At 45.3% G+C, this 23,568-nt stretch overlaps 2 protein-coding genes across 3 annotated transcripts; one reads left to right on the top strand and one right to left on the bottom strand.

Annotated features, from left to right (window-relative positions):
• Positions 1-321: 321 nt before the first annotated feature.
• ddx39b (DEAD (Asp-Glu-Ala-Asp) box polypeptide 39B) lies at positions 322-20,529 on the bottom strand. 2 transcript variants are annotated; one of them, XM_046326304.1, is made up of 11 exons: positions 20,383-20,529; positions 14,220-14,431; positions 11,978-12,105; positions 11,439-11,531; positions 11,151-11,334; positions 10,898-11,016; positions 4,500-4,631; positions 3,174-3,283; positions 2,905-3,049; positions 1,172-1,319; positions 322-859 (listed from the first exon to the last, which is right to left on the bottom strand). In XM_046326304.1, exons 2-11 carry the CDS (start codon positions 14,428-14,430, stop codon positions 843-845), a joined length of 1,287 nt encoding a protein of 428 aa, XP_046182260.1. In that variant the 5' UTR covers position 14,431; positions 20,383-20,529; the 3' UTR covers positions 322-842. The 2 variants fall into 2 exon arrangements, with proteins under 2 accessions (XP_046182260.1, XP_046182259.1); XM_046326303.1 differs by having other exon boundaries at positions 3,159-3,283.
• polr1h (RNA polymerase I subunit H) lies at positions 20,391-23,162 on the top strand. The gene is made up of 5 exons (XM_046326305.1): positions 20,391-20,552; positions 20,791-20,914; positions 21,747-21,847; positions 22,268-22,377; positions 22,798-23,162. The coding sequence occupies exons 1-5, from the start codon at positions 20,481-20,483 to the stop codon at positions 22,820-22,822; spliced, it is 432 nt and encodes a 143-aa protein (XP_046182261.1). The 5' UTR covers positions 20,391-20,480; the 3' UTR covers positions 22,823-23,162.
• The last annotated feature ends 406 nt before the right edge of the window (positions 23,163-23,568 follow it).

Raw genomic sequence — 23,568 nt, forward strand, 5'->3', positions numbered from 1 at the left:
ATATCAGTCTCCGTGACAGTCTGATCTAATGTGTAGCAGTCTCCATATCAGTCTCCGTGACAGTCTGATCTAATGTGTAGCAGTCTCCATGACAGTCTGATCTAATGTGTAGCAGTCTCCATGACAGTCTGATCTAATGTGTAGCAGTCAGTGATCTGTCATGCCAGGCAGATGAGGCTGTTTCTACATTCAGGCAGTGTAAGCCTTGGCAGGTAGTTGTTTGTCCATCGGTATATTTTCCCGACTGTGGCATACACCTCAAGACAGAGCAATGACAGGACAAGATTAGCTGTTGAGACAAGAAGAAGCAGCAAGTCTGTATAGAGTCAAACATATTTATGAATCCACATTTGAGCGCAGAACGGCGCTTGTTTAGAGTCTCTCTTCAAGTCCTTCCATGTAACGTCCTTCTTGTCCTTCAACACTGGGAACTACCTCTTGGTAACTGGTTGACTATTTTCACAGGCTATAAAAATGGAGCATTCACAATCCAAATAAATAAAAATGAAAAAAATAATAATAACTCAAATATTCAGTGACAGCTACCTAGTCTAGATAAATACAAACAAACAATATTGAACATCAGTAAACAAATGGCATGGGAAAAGGCCTGACAATGTAACCCAACGTTTCTATCCACAGAAGGCGCTATTCCACAGTAGTCCTAATTTATTCATTGTAAGAGGGGGGATAGGGAATGAATGCCAGCAGATTTAAAATAAATCATTCTTACTGTATTGTACTGTTTGATTGGATAATAGTTGATTTGACCTTTAGTTATCAGTGTTAAAAAGGTCAAATATAAGGTCGCAATGTCTGCTGGGTAATAGATCTGGTCTTCTTTACCGGGTTGGTTCAACTGAGAAGACAGGAAGTAAAACAGAACAAGTTAAAGCAAAAAACAAAAAAAACAAAAAACACATCACTTGATCATCATCTATAATCCACTGATAAAAAATACAGATGTTTCCAACACAAACCATTTCCTAATAAGCAACATTACCGCGGCAGGTAGCCTAGTGGTTAGAGCGTTGGGTCAGTAACCCGAAAGGTTGCTGGATCGAATCCCCGAGCGGACAAGGTAAAAAAAAAAAAAAAAAATCTAACTTGCAGAGTAAAATACTCTAAAGTCACTGATAACCGAGGCTAATTGGAACTAAGCAGCGCTTACTGTAAGATGAGATGTCTATCTCGTCGGGCAGCTCACTGATGTTCACCTCGAATCGGTCCTGGACGTCGTTAAGAGTACGGGCATCCGTCTCATCAGACACAAATGTGATGGCCAGGCCTTTGGTGCCAAACCTGCCCGCCCTGGCAACCTGAGGAGTAAGACGCGCACAAACAACTTAAAAAAGGGCTTTATAACCAAGTAAACTTATGATGATGCTGCTACCGGTAAGACAAATGAGAGGTCTTTAACAAAACAACCTGTATTAGCGTGTTTGAAGGGGTACAGCTGAGCAAGGCGAGGCTCAGAATTACTCAACATCACGTCATGAATAGTAGACAGTCTCTAATAGTCTACGGGACAGTCTCCAATAGTCTACGGGACAGTCTCCAATAGTCTACGGGACAGTCTCCAATAGTCTACGGGACAGTCTCCAATAGTCTACGGGACAGTCTCCAATAGTCTACGGGACAGTCTCCAATAGTCGACGGGACAGTCTCCAATAGTCGACGGGACAACCTCCAATAGTCGACGGGACAACCTCCAATAGTCGACGGGACAACCTCCAATAGTCTACGGGACAACCTCATAGTCGACGGGACAACCTCCAATAGTCTACGGGACAACCTCATAGTCTACGGGACAACCTCATAGTCTACGGGACAACCTCATAGTCTACGGGACAACCTCATAGTCTACGGGACAACCTCATAGTCGACGGGACAACCTCATAGTCGACGGGACAACCTCATAGTCGACGGGACAACCTCATAGTCGACGGGACAACCTCATAGTCGACGGGACAGTCTCATAGTCGACGGACAGTCTCACCTCTCATAGTCGAGTCAGTCTCATAGTCGACGGGACAGTCTCATAGTCGACGGGACAGTCTCATAGTCGACGGGACAGTCTCATAGTCGAGTCAGTCTCATAGTCGACGGGACAGTCTCATAGTCGACGGGACAGTCTCATAGTCGACGGGACAGTCTCATAGTCGACGGGACAGTCTCATAGTCGACGGGACAGTCTCATAGTCGACGGGACAGTCTCATAGTCGACGGGACAGTCTCATAGTCGACGGGACAGTCTCATAGTCGACGGGACAGTCTCATAGTCGACGGGACAGTCTCATAGTCGACGGGACAGTCTCATAGTCGACGGGACAGTCTCATAGTCGACGGGACAGTCTCATAGTCGACGGGACAGTCTCATAGTCGACGGGACAGTCTCATAGTCGACGGGACAGTCTCATAGTCGACGGGACAGTCTCATAGTCGACGGGACAGTCTCATAGTCGACGGGACAGTCTCATAGTCGACGGGACAGTCTCATAGTCGACGGGACAGTCTCATAGTCGACGGGACAGTCTCATAGTCGACGGGACAGTCTCATAGTCGACGGGACAGTCTCATAGTCGACGGGACAGTCTCATAGTCGACGGGACAGTCTCATAGTCGACGGGACAGTCTCTAATAGTCTACGGGACAGTCTCATAGTCTACGGGACAGTCTCATAGTCTACGGGACAGTCTCATAGTCTACGGGACAGTCTCATAGTCTACGGGACAGTCTCATAGTCTACGGGACAGTCTCATAGTCGACGGGACAGTCTCATAGTCGACGGGACAGTCTCATAGTCGACGGGACAGTCTCATAGTCGACGGGACAGTCTCTAATAGTCTACGGGACAGTCTCTAATAGTCTACGGGACAGTCTCTAATAGTCTACGGGACTTGCCCTGTGCAGATACGTGTCAGAGTCCTCCGGCATGTCGTAGTTGAAGGCGATGTTGACCCTCTCGATGTCCATCCCTCTGCCAAACAGGTTGGTGGCCACCAGGATACGTCTCTGAAAATCTTTAAACTGTTGGTAACGAGAGAGACTGGGGAGAAAGTTTAGAAAAAGAGATGGGTAAATGACCAAGCCAGATCAATCACTTACTAGTATTCATGTTCAATATAATACAGACAAAAAAACAGAACCACACACACCAACTATCTACGCACCGTTCTTCCTGAGGCATCCCACGGTGGATGGCAATAGCCGGGAAGTTCTGCTCAACCAAAAGCTGGGCCAGAGCCACACAGCGCTGCACGGACTTCACAAAGATCACCACCTATAACAACACACAATATCACTACACACACTGGGCCAAACCAGAGCTGCACAGACTTCACAAAGATCCCCACCTATAATATCACTACACACATACACACACTGGGCCAGACCAACACAGCGCTGCACGGACTTCACACCAGGTGGAAACACCACCACTACAGTCATTTGCATTTCTATATTCAAAATTTGACTTTGTCTAGTCAGCGTTTTTGTTTCCCCTGAATTTCCCTGTTATGTACCACAGTGGAACATGAAACACAGTACCTGGTTGAACTAAGACATTGACTACACACTATTATTTAATTACTTTGTTCCTGTTTCTGGTGCCATGTGCCTCTGTGGAACATCATAATTAATTCCAGTACCTGGTGTAACATCATAATTCATTCCAGTACCTGGTTGAACTAAGACATTGACTACACACTATTTGCATACAAACACTTGCCCAGCTAGCAATTACTTTGTTCCTGTTTCTGGTACCATGTGCCTCTGTGGAACATCATAATTAATTCCAGTACCTGGTGTAACATCATAATTAATTCCAGTACCTGGTTGAACTAAGACATTGACTACACACTATTTGCATACAAACACTTGCCCAGCTAGCAATTACTTTGTTCCTGTTTCTGGTACCATGTGCCTCTGTGGAACATCATAATTAATTCCAGTACCTGGTTGAACATCATAATTAATTCCAGTACCTGGTTGAACATCATAATTAATTCCAGTACCTGGTTGAACATCATAATTAATTCCAGTACCTGGTTGAACATCATAATTAATTCCAGTACCTGGTTGAACATCATAATTAATTCCAGTACCTGGTTGAACATCATAATTAATTCCAGTACCTGGTTGAACTAAGACATTGACTACACACTATTTGCATACAAACACTTGCCCAGCTAGCAATTACTTTGTTCCTGTTTCTGGTACCATGTGCCTCTGTGGAACATCATAATTAATTCCAGTACCTGGTGTAACATCATAATTAATTCCAGTACCTGGTTGAACATCATAATTAATTCCAGTACCTGGTTGAACATCATAATTAATTCCAGTACCTGGTTGAACATCATAATTAATTCCAGTACCTGGTTGAACATCATAATTAATTCCAGTACCTGGTTGAACATCATAATTAATTCCAGTACCTGGTTGAACATCATAATTAATTCCAGTACCTGGTTGAACATCATAATTAATTCCAGTACCTGGTTGAATTCCAGCACGTCGAGGAGATCAAAGAGCTTCCTGTTCTTCTCGTTGTCCTTCAGTTTGACGTAGTACTGCTGCAGCCCGTGGAGAGTCAGCTTGGTCTCATCATCAACAAAGATTTCCATCGGCTGGGTGGAGCAAGCAAGGGGTGGGACAGGGTTAGGGAAGGAGGGTTGGAGAGGGGTGAGGCGTGTGGCGTGTGGAGGGAAGGTTGGCGAATCAGGAAGAAGCGTGAGGAGAGTTAACGGGGGGGTTGGGTTGGTAGGACGAAAGGGTGATGTTTGAGGAGAGTTAACAGGGGGGAGGGGGTTGACAGAGTATTTCACGTGTTGTGAAGGGTTTTGAATGGTTGGTCCAGGTTTGTGAGGGACAGAGGAGTTGTATGTACATATAGTAATACGGTAGATTGATACACGTTCAGGAGAGGGACGGGAAAGTGACCAGGAAGTGAAAGGTTCCCAGAGAGCAGTGGTTAAAGTGACCAGGAAGTGAAAGGTTCCCAGAGAGCAGTGGTTAAAGTGACCAGGAAGTGAAAGGTTCCCAGAGAGCAGTGGTTAAAGTGACCAGGAAGAGGTGAATCAGAGAGACATGATGACATTCAGGGAAATAGAGAGAGACGGGATGGGGAGTTAGAGGGACAAAGGTTTGAAGTTGACACACACACACACACACACACACACACACACACACACACACACACACACACACACACACACACACACACACACACACACACACACACACACACACACACACACACACACCCCCAGACACACACACCCCCAGACACACCCCCAGACAAACAGGCGAGCGCACGCACACACACACCGCCCCACACACCCCCAGACAAACAGCCAGCCAGACAGGCGAGCGCACGCACACACACACACACACCCCCAGACACCCCCACACCCCCAGACACACCCCCAGACAAACAGCCAGACAGACAGGCGAGCGCACGCACACAGGACACCAATTCACATACTGATGCAACAGACAGTCAGACATCGCTCACCCTCACTAGTCACTACTATCCAACACAACACGTGCAAAAAAAAATTAAAAAGTCAACCGAAAAGCCATAGATGAAATTGCAAGTTATTGTAAACCATAACCACAAGTAATACATTAATGCTGTAAATGTCCATGAAAACAAAAAGCCTGGCCCTCGTTGGAATTACTATGGCTGCTCCAATGGACGTGAGATCGATTCATCTTCACAACACACTCGTCTTCACGCCACTTTGACTCAGTCTCCCCGGCAGCAGCTGTGTCTTTTTTTAACCTTTATTTAACTAGACAAGTCAGTTAAGAACAAATTCTTATTTTCAATGACAGCCTGGGAACAGAGGGTTAACTGCCTGTTCAGGGGCAGAACGACAGATTTGTACCTTGTCAGCTCGGGGATTTGAACTTGCAACCTTTCAGTTACTAGTCCAACGCTCTAGGCTACCCTGCCGTCTCACTAAACAATGAGGAAACAGTCTGTCAATTAGATGATCCACACGATCAAATCAGGGACTTTATTGACTGTGAGGCTGTACATCACAGATGACCAACTCATCAATCCAATTACATCGAATATAAATGATCCTCAAGTTTATTATGGCTGTCATCTAACATTCACTCAGTGTGTCCTCTCAACACTGTCATCTAACATTCACTCAGTGTGTCCTCTCAACACTGTCATCTAACATTCACTCAGTGTGTCCTCTCAACACTGTCATCTAACATTCACTCAGTGTGTCCTCTCAACACTGTCATCTAACATTCACTCAGTGTGTCCTCTCAACACTGTCATCTAACATTCACTCAGTGTGTCCTCTCAACACTGTCATCTAGCATTCACTCAGTGTGTCCTCTCAACACTGTCATCTAGCATTCACTCAGTGTGTCCTCTCAACACTGTCATCTAACATTCACTCAGTGTGTCCTCTCAACACTGTCATCTAACATTCACTCAGTGTGCCCTCTCAACACTGTCATCTAACATTCACTCAGTGTGTCCTCTCAACACTGTCATCTAACATTCACTCAGTGTGTCCTCTCAACACTGTCATCTAACATTCACTCAGTGTGTCCTTCAACACTGTCATCTAACATTCACTCAGTGTGTCCTCTCAACACTGTCATCTAACATTCACTCAGTGTGTCCTCTCAACACTGTCATCTAACATTCACTCAGTGTGTCCTCTCAACACTGTCATCTAACATTCACTCAGTGTGTCCTCTCAACACTGTCATCTAGCATTCACTCAGTGTGTCCTCTCAACACTGTCATCTAACATTCACTCAGTGTGTCCTCTCAACACTGTCATCTAACATTCACTCAGTGTGTCCTCTCAACACTGTCATCTAACATTCACTCAGTGTGTCCTCTCAATCCCAGTCTCCCTGTTACCAGGTCGAAGGGTTTTAGGGAGCTGGATTCTCTTCTGTTCATAGTCTATTATTACCTGTAACACGAGACAGCTCTGTGTACAGTCTAGATTCATGGTAACACGAGACAGCTCTGTGTACAGTCTAGATTCATGGTAACACGAGACAGCTCTGTGTACAGTCTAGATTCATGGTAACACGAGACAGCTCTGTGTACAGTCTAGATTCATGGTAACACGAGACAGCTCTGTGTACAGTCTAGATTCATGGTAACACGAGACAGCTCTGTGTACAGTCTAGATTCATGGTAACACGAGACAGCTCTGTGTACAGTCTAGATTCATGGTAACACGAGACAGCTCTGTGTACAGTCTAGATTCATGGTAACACGAGACAGCTCCGTGTACAGTCTAGATTCATGGTAACACGAGACAGCTCCGTGTACAGTCTAGATTCATGGTAACACGAGACAGCTCCGTGTACAGTCTAGATTCATGGTAACAGGAGACAGCTCCGTGTACAGTCTAGATTCATGGTAACACGAGACAGCTCCGTGTACAGTCTAGATTCATGGTAACACGAGACAGCTCTGTGTACAGTCTAGATTCATGGTAACACGAGACAGCTCCGTGTACAGTCTAGATTCATGGTAACACGAGACAGCTCTGTGTACAGTCTAGATTCATGGTAACACGAGACAGCTCTGTGTACAGTCTAGATTCATGGTAACACGAGACAGCTCTGTGTACAGTCTAGATTCATGGTAACACGAGACAGCTCTGTGTACAGTCTAGATTCATGGTAACACGAGACAGCTCTGTGTACAGTCTAGATTCATGGTAACACGAGACAGCTCTGTGTACAGTCTAGATTCATGGTAACACGAGACAGCTCTGTGTACAGTCTAGATTAATGGTAACACGAGACAGCTCTGTGTACAGTCTAGATTCATGGTAACACGAGACAGCTCTGTGTACAGTCTAGATTCATGGTAACACGAGACAGCTCTGTGTACAGTCTAGATTCATGGTAACACGAGACAGCTCTGTGTACAGTCTAGATTCATGGTAACACGAGACAGCTCTGTGTACAGTCTAGATTCATGGTAACACGAGACAGCTCTGTGTACAGTCTAGATTCATGGTAACACGAGACAGCTCTGTGTACAGTCTAGATTCATGGTAACACGAGACAGCTCTGTGTACAGTCTAGATTCATGGTAACACGAGACAGCTCTGTGTACAGTCTAGATTCATGGTAACACGAGACAGCTCTGTGTACAGTCTAGATTCATGGTAACACGAGACAGCTCTGTGTACAGTCTAGATTCATGGTAACACGAGACAGCTCTGTGTACAGTCTAGATTCATGGTAACACGAGACAGCTCTGTGTACAGTCTAGATTCATGGTAACAGGAGACAAAAGTGTACCGTCTAGATTCTCTCTCTCACAGACGGCAGTGAACCGGGGGGGTGGGGGGTGATTTACGAGCGGCTTAGAGCAGAGCGTACACACTCATGCAAACCTGGGAAAACAGTTTCCTTAATAAATAGAAAGGTTAAATCGAGACAAATGGTTTTTGCTTGGCTAGATTACAATATTATTTAACGTGCTTTTGGAACGAAAGCTGCACAGGCTGGTCAGCATAGTGACATCAGGCTGGTCAGCATAGTGACATCAGGCTGGTCAGCATAGTGACATCAGGCTGGTCAGCATAGTGACATCAGGCTGGTCAGCACAGTGACATCAGGCTGGTCAGCATAGTGACATCAGGCTGGTCAGCATAGTGACATCAGGCTGGTCACCACAGTGAGATCAGGCTGGTCAGCATAGTGACATCAGGCTGGTCAGCATAGTGACATCAGGCTGGTCAGCATAGTGACATCAGGCTGGTCAGCATAGTGACATCAGGCTGGTCACCACAGTGAGATCAGGCTGGTCAGCATAGTGACATCAGGCTGGTCACCACAGTGACATCAGGCTGGTCAGCATAGTGACATCAGGGAGGTCAGCATAGTGACATCAGGCTGGTCACCACAGTGACATCAGGCTGGTCAGCATAGTGACATCAGGCTGGTCAGCATAGTGACATCAGGCTGGTCAGCACAGTGACATCAGGCTGGTCAGCATAGTGACATCAGGCTGGTCAGCATAGTGACATCAGGCTGGTCACCACAGTGAGATCAGGCTGGTCACCACAGTGACATCAGGCTGGTCACCACAGTGACATCAGGCTGGTCAGCATAGTGACATCAGGCTGGTCAGCATAGTGACATCAGGCTGGTCACCACAGTGAGATCAGGCTGGTCAGCATAGTGACATCAGGCTGGTCACCACAGTGACATCAGGCTGGTCAGCATAGTGACATCAGGGAGGTCAGCATAGTGACATCAGGCTGGTCACCACAGTGAGATCAGGCTGGTCAGCATAGTGACATCAGGCTGGTCACCACAGTGACATCAGGCTGGTCAGCATAGTGACATCAGGCTGGTCAGCATAGTGACATCAGGCTGGTCAGCATAGTGACATCAGGCTGGTCAGCATAGTGACATCAGGGAGGTCAGCATAGTGACATCAGGGAGGTCAGCATAGTGACATCAGGGAGGTCAGCATTGTGACATCGGGGAGGTCAGCATTGTGACATCAGCATAGTGACATCAGGGAGGTCAGCATAGTGACATCAGCATAGTGACATCAGGGAGGTCAGCATAGTGACATCAGGCTGGTCAGCATAGTGACATCAGCATAGTGACATCAGGGAGGTCAGCATAGTGACATCAGGGAGGTCAGCATAGTGACATCAGGGAGGTCAGCATTGTGACATCAGGGAGGTCAGCATTGTGACATCAGGGAGGTCAGCATTGTGACATCAGGAAGGTCAGCATAGTGACATCAGGCTGGTCACCACAGTGACATCAGGCTGGTCAGCATAGTGACATCAGGCTGGTCAGCATAGTGACATCAGGCTGGTCAGCATAGTGACATCAGGCTGGTCAGCATAGTGACATCAGGCTGGTCAGCATAGTGACATCAGGCTGGTCAGCATAGTGACATCAGCATAGTGACATCAGGGAGGTCAGCATAGTGACATCAGGCTGGTCAGCATAGTGACATCAGCATAGTGACATCAGGGAGGTCAGCATAGTGACATCAGAGAGGTCAGATTCGTAACGTACAGACTTAAAACCGGACCTATTTCCACCTGGATGACCGTGTTAAACTTCACGAAGAAGAACAGCACAAGCTAGTCTATAAAGGAGACTCCATTAACACATGCCATTCTGGTGTAAGGTGAGGCAGTACACTACTAGTGTAAGGTGTTAGTGTGCCGAGTTAGTGACCTAGCATAGGCCATCCGCATAGAACTAAGGCCTTCCGCATAGAACTAAGGCCTTCCGCATAGAACTAAGGCCTTCCTCATAGAACTAAGGCCTTCCTCATAGAACTAAGGCCTTCCTCATAGAACTAAGGCCTTCCTCATAGAACTAAGGCCATCCTCATAGAACTAAGGCCATCCTGATAGAACTAAGGCCATCCTGATAGAACTAAGGCCATCCTGATAGAACTAAGGCCATCCTGATAGAACTAAGGCCATCCTGATAGAACTAAGGCCATCCTGATAGAACTAAGGCCATCCTGATAGAACTAAGGCCATCCTCATAGAACTAAGGCCATCCTCATAGAACTAAGGCCTTCCTCATAGAACTAAGGCCATCCTCATAGAACTAAGGCCTTCCTCATAGAACTAAGGCCTTCCTCATAGAACTAAGGCCTTCCTCATAGAACTAAGGCCTTCCTATGTCAGTGGGGCTGTCACTTCCCTTATAGGAGGTGAGACTGTTTGGCGTATAGAAAGACAGCGCTGTATCTATCTCATATCAGACTCAGGGTGGGAGGGGGGGGTAACTCCTCCACCCCCATTACCCACCAGGCAAGGCAGATCAAGGGGGATAGGTGGAGGTTGTGGAGGAAGGAGAGGCGTGGTGGACGCAAGAGGAGAGGAGGTGTATTTACATCTTGCATGAACTTTCGGCAGACGGGGCGAATCTCTTTGCTCAGGGTGGCGCTGAACATCATGACCTGTTTCTCATGGGGGGTCAGACGGAGTATCTCCTGGACGTCTCTGCGCATGTCTGAGGGAGAAAGGGAGGGGTTTTGTTTTGGGGGGAGGGGTTGTAAATTATGTTAGATCTCCTAGAATGTAAATACGAGTAGATTAATTCATCTATAGTGGTGTGCTGTCCAATCTTCAACGATTCAGACTCACCGAGTTGTTCCAACATTTTGTCACACTCGTCCAGGATGAAGTGTTTGACGTGTCGCAGGTTGAGTGTCTTGTTGCGGATCAGAGCCAGGGTTCGCCCCGGCGTCCCCACCACCACATGGGGACACTCCTTCTTCAACACCTCTTCGTCCTTCTTTATGGACAGGCCACCGAAGAACACTGCCACCTGGTGGGAGAGATGGGGAGGAAAAACCAGCGAGGGAAGAACTGAACTGTGTAGTTATTATCCAGACTGGAGGTTAAAGAGGGACCGGGTGGTCATTTGTGTACCTTGATAGTCGGCATGTATTTGGAGAATCTCTCGTACTCTTTGCTGATCTGAAACGCCAGCTCTCGGGTGTGACACATCACCAGCACGGACACCTAAACAGAGAGAGAAGGGTGGTCAAGGCGGGTAGTTTAATGCATTAGAAAGCTTAGTACTTCACAGACTGACGGAGGAGGAGAGAGAGAAGGGTGGTCAGGGCGGGTATTTTAATGCATTAGAAAGCTTAGTACTTCACAGACTGACGGAGGAGGAGAGAGAGAGAGAAGGGTGGTCAGGGCGGGTAGTTTAATGCATTAGAAAGCTTAGTACTTCACAGACTGACGGAGGAGGAGAGAGAGAGAAGGGTGGTCAGGGCGGGTAGTTTAATGCATTAGAAAGCTTAGTACTTCACAGACTGATGGACCAAGACCACGACAACAACGCGAGCTCTATAAACAGTCCAGAGTGACAACGGAGTGACAGACTGAAGGAGGCGGAGAGAGAGAGAGAAAGGGAGAGTGAGAGAGAGCAGGAGGGAGGGTGAGACAGAGAGTGAGATTACTTGTCCAGTGACAGGCTCCAGCTGCTGTAGGGTGGCCAGGACAAACACGGCCGTCTTGCCCATACCGGACTTAGCCTGGCACAGCACATCCATACCCAGGATGGCCTGAGGGATGCATTCATGTTGAACTGAAAGGAAAATAGTTGTACAAAATTAGGAATGAATATACAATTTATTACCATTTTAATAGTAATTACTTCAGAACCAACTAAATCAAAAACACAATGTACCAAATCATGACGCTGTTACTTCCTGTTTATAGTTTGAAAGTTGATACTTCGACATGATTAATCGTGGCACTTTGTCTTGAGGATGTTCACTAGGAACCAAACAGGCCGAAACAGAAAAGGGACCTACCTGAACTACATGACCAATAAGAAACCCTCAGTTTCGTGTGAAGCGTTTTCCGTTGCAAACCATTTTGCTACAGTGTGCACTAGAGGTCGACCGATTAATCGGAATGGGCATTTAATTAGGACCGATTTCAAGTTTTCATCACAATTGGAAATCAGTATTTTTTTTTTTACACCTTTATTGAACTAGACAAGTCAGTTAAGAACACATTATTATTTTCAATGACTGCCTAGGAACGGTGGGTTAACTGCCTTGTTCAGGGGCAGAACGACAGATTTTCACCTTGTCAGCTCGGGGGATCCAATCTTGCAACCTTACAGTTAACTAGTCCAACGCTCCAACCAGCAGCCTCTCATTGCACTCCATGAGGAGCCTGCCTGTTACGCGAATGCAGTAGAAGCCAAGGTAAGTTGCTAGCTAGCATTAAACTTATCTTATAAAAAACAATCAATCATAATCACTAGTTATAACTACACATGGTTGATGATATTACTAGTTTATCTAGCGTGTCCTGCGTTGCATATAATCGATGCAACGCTGGGGGATGATTTAACAAAAAAGCATTTTGCGAGAAAAAAAAACACAATCGTTGGACGACTGTACCTAACCATAAACACCAATGGCTTTCTTAAAATCAATACACAGAAGTATATATTTTTAAACCTGTATATTTAGCTAAAAGAACTCCAGGTTAGCAGGCAATATTAACCAGGTGAAATTGTGTCATTTGTATATGTCATTGTATATGCAACAGTTTGGGCAGCCTGGCTCATTGAGAACTAATTTGCCAGAATTGTACATAATTATGACATAACATTGAAGGTTGTGCAATGTAACAGGAATATTTAGACTTCGGGATGCCACCCGTTAGATAAAATACGGAACGGTTCCATATTTCACTGAAATAAACGTTTTGTTTTCGAAATGATCGTTTCCGGATTCGACCACATTAATGACCAAAGGGTCATATTTCTGTGTGTTATTATGTTATAATTAAGTCTATGATTTGATAGAGCAGTCTAACTGAGCGATGGTAGGCAGCAACAGGCTCGTAAGCGTTCATTCAAACAGCACTTTCGTGTGTTTTGCCAGCATCTCTTCGCAAGCACAGCGCCGTTTATGACTTCAAGCCTATCAGCCTCATGGCTGGTGTAACCAATGTGAAATGGCTAGCTAGTTAGCGGGGTGCGCGCTAATAGCGTTTCAAACGTCACTCGCTCTGAGACTTGGAGTAGTTATTCCCCTTGCTCTGCATGGGTAACGCTGCTTCGAGTGTGGCTGTTGTCGATGTGTTCCTGGTTGAGCCCAGGTAGGGGCGAGGAGAGGGACGGAAGCTATACTGTTACACTGGCAATACTCTAGTTCCTATAAGAACATCCAATAGTCAAAGGTTAATGAAATATAAATGGTATTGAGAGAAATAGTCCTATAATTCCTATAATAACTACAACCTAAAACTTCTTACCTGGGAATATTGAAGACTCGTGTTAAAAGGAACCACCAGCTTTCATATGTTCTCATGTTCTGAGCAAGGAACTCAAATGTTAGCTTTTTTACATGGCACATATTGCACTTTTACTTCTGTTTTTGCATTATTTAAACCAAATTGAACATGTTTCATTATTTATTTGAAGCCAAATAGATTTTTATTGATGTATTATATTAAGTTAAAATAAGTGTTCATTCAGTATTGTTGTATTTGTCATTATTACAAATACATAAAAAAATAAAATTGTCCGATTAATCGGTATTGGCTTTTTTGGTCCTCCAATAATCGGTATCTGCGTTGAAAAATCATAGTCGGTCGACCTCTAGTGTGCACTAATGAATACGACCCAGATCTGTGACCTCTGATGTGGTGCCCCTGGTAATAACCTATACAACTCACCCTCAGAGGGATGCTCAAAGCCACAGTCCACTATCGCCCTCAGCAGCTCAGGCTTCAACAGGAAGTCTCTAAACCCAGACGAATGGATGGACACATAGGAGCCCTTCACACGCTCCTTTTTAATGGACAGAATATCCCCTCCTGATAGATCTCCCACCACATCATCCTCCTCGTAGTCCAAGAGCTCATTCTCCACATCCTGCTCAGTCATCCTGGTAGGTAGGTGGGAAACAGACAAGACAAGACAGACAGACAGAGAAATAGTCATAAGCACATCCCATCAACCTGTCAGTACAAGGAGACACTTTCAACCTACAGTGCCTTCGGAAAGTATTCAGACCCCATGACTTATTCCACATTTTGTTACGTTACAGACTAATTCGAAAATGTATTTAATTGTTTTTTCCGCCCTCATCAATCAACACACAATACCCCATATAATGACAAGGCAAAAACAGGTTTAAGAAATTAAAAATAAACTGAAATATCAGATTTACGTAAGTATTCAGACCCTTTACTCAGTACTTTGTTGAAGCACCGTAGGCAGTGATTACAGCCTTCAGTCTTCTTGGGTATGACACTACAAGCTTGACACACCTGTATTTGGAAAGTTTCTCCCATTCTTCTCTGCAGATCCTCTCAAGCTCTGTCAGGTTGGATGCAGAGCGTTGCTGCACAGCAACATTCAGGTCTCTCCAGAGATGTTCGATCGGGTTCAAGTCCAGGCTTTGGCTGGGCCACTCCAGAACATTCAGAGACTTGTCACAAAGCCACTCCTGCATTGTCTTGTCTGTGTCCTTAGGGTTGTTGTCCTGTTGGAAGGTGAACCTTCACCCCGGTCTGAGGTCCTGAGCGCTCTGGAGCAGGTTTTCATCAAGGATCTCTCTGTACTTTGCTCCGTTCATCTTTCCCTCGATCCCGACTCGTCTCCCAGTCCCTGCCACTGAAAAACATCCCCACAGCATGATGCTGCCACCACCTTGCTTCTCTGTAGGGATGGTGCCACCACCATGCTTCACTGTAGGGATGGTGCCACCACCATGCTTCACCGTAGGGATGGTGCCAAGATTCTTCCAGATGTGACGCTTGGCATTCAGGCCAAAGAGTTCAATGTTGGTTTCATCAGACCAGAGAATCTTTTTTCTCATGGTCTGAGAGTCCTTTAGGGGCCTTTTGGCAAACTCCATGTGGGCTGTCATGTGCTTTTTACTGAGGAGTGGCCTCCGTCTGGCCACTCTACCATAATGGCCTCCACCCTACCTGACACCCTAGACCCACTCCAATTTGCTTACCGCCCAAATAGGTCCACAGACTATGCAATCTCAACCACACTGCACACTGCCCTAACCCATCTGGACAAGAGGAATACCTATGTGAGAATCGACTACAGCTCGGCATTTAACACCATAGTGCCCTCCAAGCTCGTCATCAAGCTCGAGACCCTGGGTCTCGACCCCGCCCTGTGCAACTGGGTACTGGACTTCCTGACGGGCCGCCCCCCAGGTGGTGAGGGTAGGCAACAACATTTCCACCCCGCTGAGCCTCAACACTGGGGCCCCACAAGGGTGCGTTCTGAGCCCTCTCCTGTACTCCCTGTTCACCCACGACTGCGTGGCCACGGACGCCTCCAACTCAATCATCAAGTTTGCGGACGACACAACAGTGGTAGGCTTGATTACCAACAACGACGAGACGGCCTACAGGGAGGAGGTGAGGGCCCTCGGAGTGTGGTGTCAGGAAAATAACCTCACACTCAACGTCAACAAAACTAAGGAGATGATTGTGGACTTCAGGAAACAGCAGAGGGAACACCCCCCTATCCACATTGATGGAACAGTAGTGGAGAGGGTAGTACGTTTTAAGTTCCTCGGCGTACACATCACAGACAAACTGAATTGGTCCACCCACACAGACAGCATCGTGAAGAAGGCGCAGCAGCGCCTCTTCAACCTCAGGAGGCTGAAGAAATTCGACTTGTCACCAAAAGCACTCAACTTCTACAGATGCACAATCGAGAGCATCCTGTCGGGCTGTATCACCGCCTGGTACGGCAACTGCTCCGCCCACAACCGTAAGGCTCTCCAGAGGGTAGTGAGGTCTGCACAACGCATCACCGGGGGCAAACTACCTGACCTGGACACCTACACCACCGATGTCACAGGAAGGCCAAAAAGATAATCAAGGACAACAACGACCTGAGGCACTGCCGGTTCACCCCGCTATCATCCAGAAGGCGAGGTCAGTACAGGTGCATCAAAGCTGGGACCGAGAGACTGAACAACAGCTTCTATCTCAAGGCCATCAGACTGTTAAACAGCCACCACTAACATTGAGTGGCTGCTGCCAACACACTGACTCGACTCCAACCACTTTAATAATGGGAATTGATGGGAAATGATGTAAAATATATCACTAGCCACTTTAAACAATACTACCTAATATAATGTTTACATACCCTACATTATTCATCTCATATGTATATGTATATACTGTACTCTATATCATCTACTGCATCTTTATGTAATACATGTATCACTAGCCACTTTAAACTATGCCACTTTGTTTACATACTCATCTCATATGTATATACTGCACTCAATACCATCTACTGTATCTTGCCTATGCCGCTCTGTACCATCACCCACTCATATCTTTATGTACATATTCTTTATCCCCTTACACTTGTGTCTATAAGGTAGTAGTTTTGGTATTGTTAGCTAGATTACTTGTTGGTTATTACTGCATTGTCGGAACTAGAAGCACAAGCATTTCGCTACACTCGCATTAACATCTGCTAACCATGTGTATGTGACAAATAAAATTTGATTGGTGGAGTGCTGCAGAGGTGGTTGTCCTTCTGGAAGGTTCTCTCATCTCCACAGAGGAACATTGGAGCTCTGTCAGTGACCATCGGGTTCTTGCTCAGTTAGGCCGGGCGGCCAGCTCGGTGTCTTGGTGGTTCTAAACTTCTTCCATTTAAGAATTTGAGGCCACTGTGTTCTTAGGGACCTTCAAATGCTGCAAAAAAAATGGTACCCTTCCCCAGATCTGTGCCTTGACACGATCCGGTCTCGGAGCTCTACGGACAATTCCTTCAACCTCATGGCTGGTTTTTGATCTGACAGGCACTGTCAATTGTGTGACCTTATATAGACAGGTGTGTGCCTTTCCAAAATCATGTCCAATCATGAATTGAATTTACCACAGGTGGACTGCAATAAAGTTGTAGAAACATCTCAAGGATGATCAATGGAATTTTATTTAACCTTTATGTAACTTGGCAAGTCAGTTAAAGAACAAATTCTTATTTACAATGACGGCCTACCCCGGAAAAACCCTAACCCGGACGACGCTGGGCCAATTCTCCGCCGCCCTATGGGACTCCCAATCACAGCCGGTTGTGATACAGCCTGGAATCGAACAAAGGTCTGTAGTGAAGCTTCTAGCACTGAGATGCAGACCACTGCGCTTGAGTTCAATTTCCAGTCCCATAGCAAAGGGTCTGAATATTTATGTAAATACTATATTTCTGATTTATATACATTTGCAAAAATCATCCCATAATTTGCAAATAAATTCATTAAAAAATCCTACAATGTGATTTTCTGGATTTTTTTTCCCAACTTTGTCTGTCATAGTTGAAGTGTACCCATGATGAAAATTACAGGCCTCTCATCTTTTTAAGTGGGAGAACTTGCACAATTGGTGGCTGACTAAATACTTTTTTGCCCCACTGTGTGTGTGTGTGTGTGTGTGTGTGTGTGTGTGTGTGTGTGTGTGTGTGTGTGTGTGTGTGTGTGTGTGTGTGTGTGTGTGTGTGTGTGTGTGTGTGTGTGTGTGTATGTATATACACACTGCTCAAAATAAAATAAAATAAAAAATAATATGGGAACACAAGACAATGTAACTCCAAGTCAATCACACTTCTGTGAAATCAAACTGTCCACTTAGGAAGCAACACTGATTGACAATACATTTCACATGCTGTTGTGCAAATGGAATAGACAACAGGTGGAAATTATAGGCAATTAGCACAACACCCCCAATAAAGGAGTGGTTCTGCAGGTGGTGACCACAGACCACTTCTCAGTTCCTATGCTTCCTGGCTGATATTTTGGTCACTTTTGAATGCTGGCGGTGCTTTCACTCTAGTGGTATCATGAGACGGAGTCTACAACCCACACAAGTGGCTCTGGTAGTGCAGCTCATCCAGGATGGCACATCAATGCGAGCTGTGGCAAGAAGGTTTCCTGTGTCTGGCTGCGTAGTGTCCAGAGCATGGGGGCTCTAGCAGGAGACAGGCCAGTACATCAGGAGACGTGGAGGAGGCCGTAGGAGGGCAACAACCCAGCAGCAGGACCGCTACCTCCACCTTTGTGCAGGGAGGAGCAGGAGGAGCACTGCCAGAGCCCTGCAAAATGACCTCCATCAGGCCGCAAATGTGCATGTGTCTGCTCAAACGGTCAGAAACAGACTCCATGAAGGTGGTATGAGGGCCCGACGTCCACAGGTGGGGTTGGGCTTACAGCCCAACACCGTGCAGGACGTTTGGCATTTGCCAGAGAACACCAAGATTGGGAAATTCGCCACTGGCGCCCTGTGCTCTTCACAGATGAAAGCAGGTTCACACTGAGCACGTGACAGACGTGACAGAGTCTGGAGACACCGTGGAGAACGTTCTGCTGCCTGCAACATCCTCCAGCATGACCGGTTTGGCAGTGGGTCAGTCATGGTGTGGGGTGGCATTTCTTTGGGGGGCCGCACAGCCCTCCATGTGCTCGCCAGAGGTAGTCTGACTGCCATTAGGTACCGGGATGAGATCCTCAGACCCCTTGTGAGACAATATGCTGGTGCGGTTGGCCCTGGGTTCCTCCTAATGCAAGACAATGCTAGACCTCGTGTGGCTGGAGTGTGTCAGCAGTTACTGCCAAGAGGAAGGCATTAATGCTATGGACTGGCCCGCCCGTTCCCCAGACCTGAATCCAATTGAGCACATCTGGGACATCATGTCTCGCTCCATCCACCAACGCTGCACCACAGACTGTCCAGGAGTTGGATGCTTTAGTCCAGGTCTGGGAGGAGATCCCTCAGGAGACCATCCGCCACCTCATCAGGAGCATGCCCAGGCGTTGTAGGGAGGTCATACAGACACGTGGAGGCCACACACACTACTGAGCCTCATTTAGACTTGTTTTAAGGACATTACATCAAAGTTGGATCAGCCTGTAGTGTGGTTTTCCACATTAATTTTGAGTGTGATTCCAAATCCAGACCTCCATGGGTTCATAAATTTGATTTCCATTGATAATTTGTGTGATTTTGTTGTCAGCACATTCAACTATGTAAAGAAAAGTATTTAATAAGAATATTTCATTCATTCAGATCTAGGATGTGTTATTTTAGTGTTCCCTTTATTTTTATATATATATATTTATTAGAGAGATAGAGTTTTATTTAACTAGGCAAGCCAGTTAAATTCCTATTTACAATGACGGCCTACCCTGGCCAAACACGGACAACGCTGGGCCAATTGTGCGCCGTCCTATGGGACGGCCGGAACCAGGTACTGTAGTGACGCCTCTTGCACTGAGATGCAGTGCCTTAGACCGCTGCGCCACTCGGGAGCCCCTATGTGTGTATATATATAAACACATCATATATATCTATATATAAAACATATCTATTTTCCGGACTCTGATATAGCTCGTTCTGATATGTTTTAGGATGTGTGTATTTGTTTTTGTTTTATTGCGCTGTTGGAGCGAGAAACAAACATTTCGCTGCACCTGCAAATCTGTGTAGCTAACGTCACGCGGCCAAATCTTTCATTTGATGCTCAACTGTGTGGCGGTGATGCTGATAATGATGAGAGAGGAAAAACAAGTTTTAATTTCATGCCATCTTCACTTCTATTTATGACAAGTTGTGGAATTAAATAAGTAAATGTACTCGTAACTAACGCTATTCATTTGGGCTGTTAGCTTATCACGTGTGTCAACATGAGTAACGTTAGTTAGCAAACACGACTCATGAGTTGGCTGGTTTAGCTAGCTAACATTTTAGGCTTGACGACATTTCTACCTAGCTATTCTACACGATGTGCAACATATGGAAAATGTATTGTACAGACAATAAATACATATTCCTAGTGAGCATTGTTTACCTTATTCGTTGTGAAGAAATGTAGCTGGAGCGTTTGCAAAATGAGAGCTGTCGTTTCGGTAAAAACGCAATCAACGTGCGACTGTGCGCATGCGTTGAATGACCTGCGACATTTGGCTTCGGAAACACGTCGGAGAAACGTTCTCTAAAACATCGAGGTTTACAAGGAAGGTGAGATTGGGAAGTGCGCTGAAACTGGTATCGGGAAACGTTTATGTTTGACAGCTAGCGATGTGTACACATTTTATTGTTTTAAATAAGTATAGTATTAGTTAAACACGTGTTGACTGGCTAAATAATGGCCAGCCAGCTAGCAAGCAACGTGACTAACTAACCTGGCTGTATCTTATGGCCAAACCCACAAAAGGTTGCTGACAATGTTCGCTGAAATACTTTCCCCTCCCCATAGCCAGTGATGTCGTGTTTCAGTGGAGATCCCAACTTCTGTCCTGAGTGTGGGAACGTACTGCCTCTACCTGGGCTGCAGAACACAGTCTCCTGTCCCCGCTGTGCATTCAGTTTACCTGTCAGCGGTGAGGATGGCCTGTGTTGTTGTCATCAGTCAGATGTCCCTGTTATAAATCATGTTGTAGCCTACTAACAGACAGAATAGTTATCCAAAGGGGGCTTACCAGTCTGTTTGTGCTTTCATGCCAATTGCTTGTCACATCGGGGACTCCCGAGTGGCGCAGCAGTCTAAGGCACTGCATCTCAGTGCTCGAGGCGTCACAACAGACCCCAGTTTGGTTCCAGGCTGTATCACAACCGGCCGTGATTGGGAGTCCCATAGGGCGGCGCACAATTGGCCCAGCGTCGTCCGGGTTTGGCCGGTGTAGACGTCCGTGTACATTTTTATTTATTTATTTTATTTCACCTTTATTTATGCAGGTAAGCTAGTTGAGAACAAGTTCTCATTTACAACGGCGACCTGGCCAAGATAAAGCAAAGCAGTGCGACAAAAACAACAACACAGAGTTACACATGGAATAAATATGTGTAGTCAATAACACAATAGAAAAAAAATAAAGTCTATATACAGTGTGTGAAATTGCGTGAGGAAGTAAGGCAATAAAGAAGGCCATAGTAGTGAAGTAATTACAATTTAGTAAATTAACACTGGAGTGATAGATGAGCAGATGGTGATGTGCAAGTCGAAATACTGGTGCAACTAAGACTTTGTTCTTAATTGACCTGCGTGGTTAAATAAAATCAAAATCATCATGCCAAGCAGGCTTGACCAGGATGAGCAATGGAGTTGGCTAGAGCACACACACATCTGACACCAGACAGTTTCCTTTATCAATCTTATATTTTCATAAGTATGTGACCCACGATGTAACTGTGTTTTTGTGTCGTCGTTTTCAGAATTTTCAGGTCAAGAGATCAGGTCTTCTGTTGTCTTTAATCCTCTCGAAGCGTCCTCTGTTGCTGTGGAAGAGGAGGACTCGGAACTCAAGGGGGCTGTGGTAGGAATTAATCCTATTCATGAAATGATCAATGGTCCCATTTTTAAAAGTAGAGAAATCAAATTGAAACATGGAGTGACAGGGTAATGGTATACTTTATCAATACTCGAGAAACTCCATTTAGGCTATGTTCTGTCAGTAACCTCTAGAAATCTACACAACGTAACTGTGTAATAATACTACGGTTATATATTTTTTATTTTACCTTTATTTAACTAGGCAAGTCAGTTAAGAACAAATTCTTATTTTCAGTGGGTTAACTGCCTGTTCAGAGGCAGAACGACAGATTTGCACCTTGTCAGGTCGGGATTTGAACTTGCAACCTTCCGGTTACTAGTCCAACGCTCTAACCACTAGGCTACCGACCCCATATATCAATGTATGTTCCGTCTATAACCTCCTCAAACTCTTGCATTCTAGATTGACAGACGCTGCTCTCGCTGCAATAAAGAAGGGATGGTTTATCACACCAGACAAATGAGATCTGCAGATGAAGGACAGACGGTCTTCTTCACCTGTATACACTGCAGGTACCTCTCACTAACCCTAATCCTAACCAATTCACCAAGGCTATTCTGAGCCTGTTCTCACCACCAGATTCATCAATCTATTCTGAGCCTGTTCTCACCACCAGATTCATCAATCTATTCTGAGCCTGTTCTCACCACCAGATTCATACAATCTATTCTGGGCCTGTTCTGACCACCAGATTCATCAATCTATTCTGAGCCTGTTCTCACCACCAGATTCATACAATCTATTCTGGGCCTGTTCTCACCACCAGATTCATCAATCTATTCTGAGCCTGTTCTCACCAACAGATTCATACAATCTATTCCATTTTATGTTGTTCTGCAACACACTATGACAAGCACTTTACCCCACAAACTTTGTGTAGTCCACATGTTAATTTGTGACTGGATATGTTATGATTTAATTTCTGAATTCAGATATCAGGAGAAAGAAGACTCCTGAGAAGAGATCGAGATGCTTCCTCATTCCCTTGGACCGCCATCAATATTCTCCTCCTCTCCTCTCTTTTGTCTGTAAACAAGAATGTGTTTGATCTATGTAATGCAAACTTGAGTTCTTATTGGAGAAAGCACAATTGGTATGCTATTCCTTGCTCTTCGTTACTTGTAATGAGGCTTAGGATAGTCGCTCCGGGGTGCTAAGCATTTCAATGGTTTGCCTTTACTGCATCAGATAGATTGCAGCTGCAGCATTTGGAATGAGGGTTGAATACTGATGTCTGATGTTTGTCTGCGGAGATTTTCAAGTGTGATTTGTGTGATTAAAATATTTTTCTTTCGAACATGTTTGGTTGCTTTTCTCCTTTCTACCCTTTTGTCAACAATGACAGTGAATTTGCCTCAACATACATAATGTTTACAACTGTGTATATTAACAAAATAATTGTTTGTCTCTATTTAAGTTAAAAAAATACAACATTTATATTTCACTGTGATGTTGAGTGCGGCAAAAGCACTTGCTCCAATCTGAAGGCTCCCCTTGTGGAGGTCTGAATCACGTGGCCATCCAACATGGCGTCAATAACCTTTTTGTTAACTTGGAAGATGCTGAATTTGTTGGGACTTTGTAGATTTCTAGGAATTATTTAGGCCATTTCTGATAACCCTCAGGTAAAACATTCTCCTTGATAGTTTTTACAAAAAAATGTAAATGCTTGTTTAAACTGCAAAATCCTGTGAAAACACTTT

Source organism: Oncorhynchus gorbuscha, linkage group LG24 (assembly GCF_021184085.1).
Source record: "Oncorhynchus gorbuscha isolate QuinsamMale2020 ecotype Even-year linkage group LG24, OgorEven_v1.0, whole genome shotgun sequence".
In the NCBI taxonomy this organism is placed as follows: domain Eukaryota; kingdom Metazoa; phylum Chordata; class Actinopteri; order Salmoniformes; family Salmonidae; genus Oncorhynchus; species Oncorhynchus gorbuscha.

What these genes read in the sequence shown, in the direction of transcription:
- ddx39b (XM_046326303.1), bottom strand. Translation starts at nt 14,430, where the DNA reads ATGACTGAGCAGGATGTGGAGAATGAGCTCTTGGACTACGAGGAGGAT. An exon ending in GAACGGTGCGTAGATAGTTG is followed by an intron (nt 3,050 to 3,158) that starts GTGTGTGTGGTT and finishes CTTTCTCCCCAG; the next exon opens with TCTCTCTCGTTACCAACAGT. An exon ending in CTGACACGTATCTGCACAGG is followed by an intron (nt 1,320 to 2,904) that starts GCAAGTCCCGTA and finishes CTTACTCCTCAG; the next exon opens with GTTGCCAGGGCGGGCAGGTT.
- polr1h (XM_046326305.1), top strand. Translation starts at nt 20,481, where the DNA reads ATGACCTGCGACATTTGGCTTCGGAAACACGTCGGAGAAACGTTCTCT. An exon ending in CATCGAGGTTTACAAGGAAG is followed by an intron (nt 20,553 to 20,790) that starts GTGAGATTGGGA and finishes CCCTCCCCATAG; the next exon opens with CCAGTGATGTCGTGTTTCAG. An exon ending in CGGAACTCAAGGGGGCTGTG is followed by an intron (nt 21,848 to 22,267) that starts GTAGGAATTAAT and finishes CTTGCATTCTAG; the next exon opens with ATTGACAGACGCTGCTCTCG.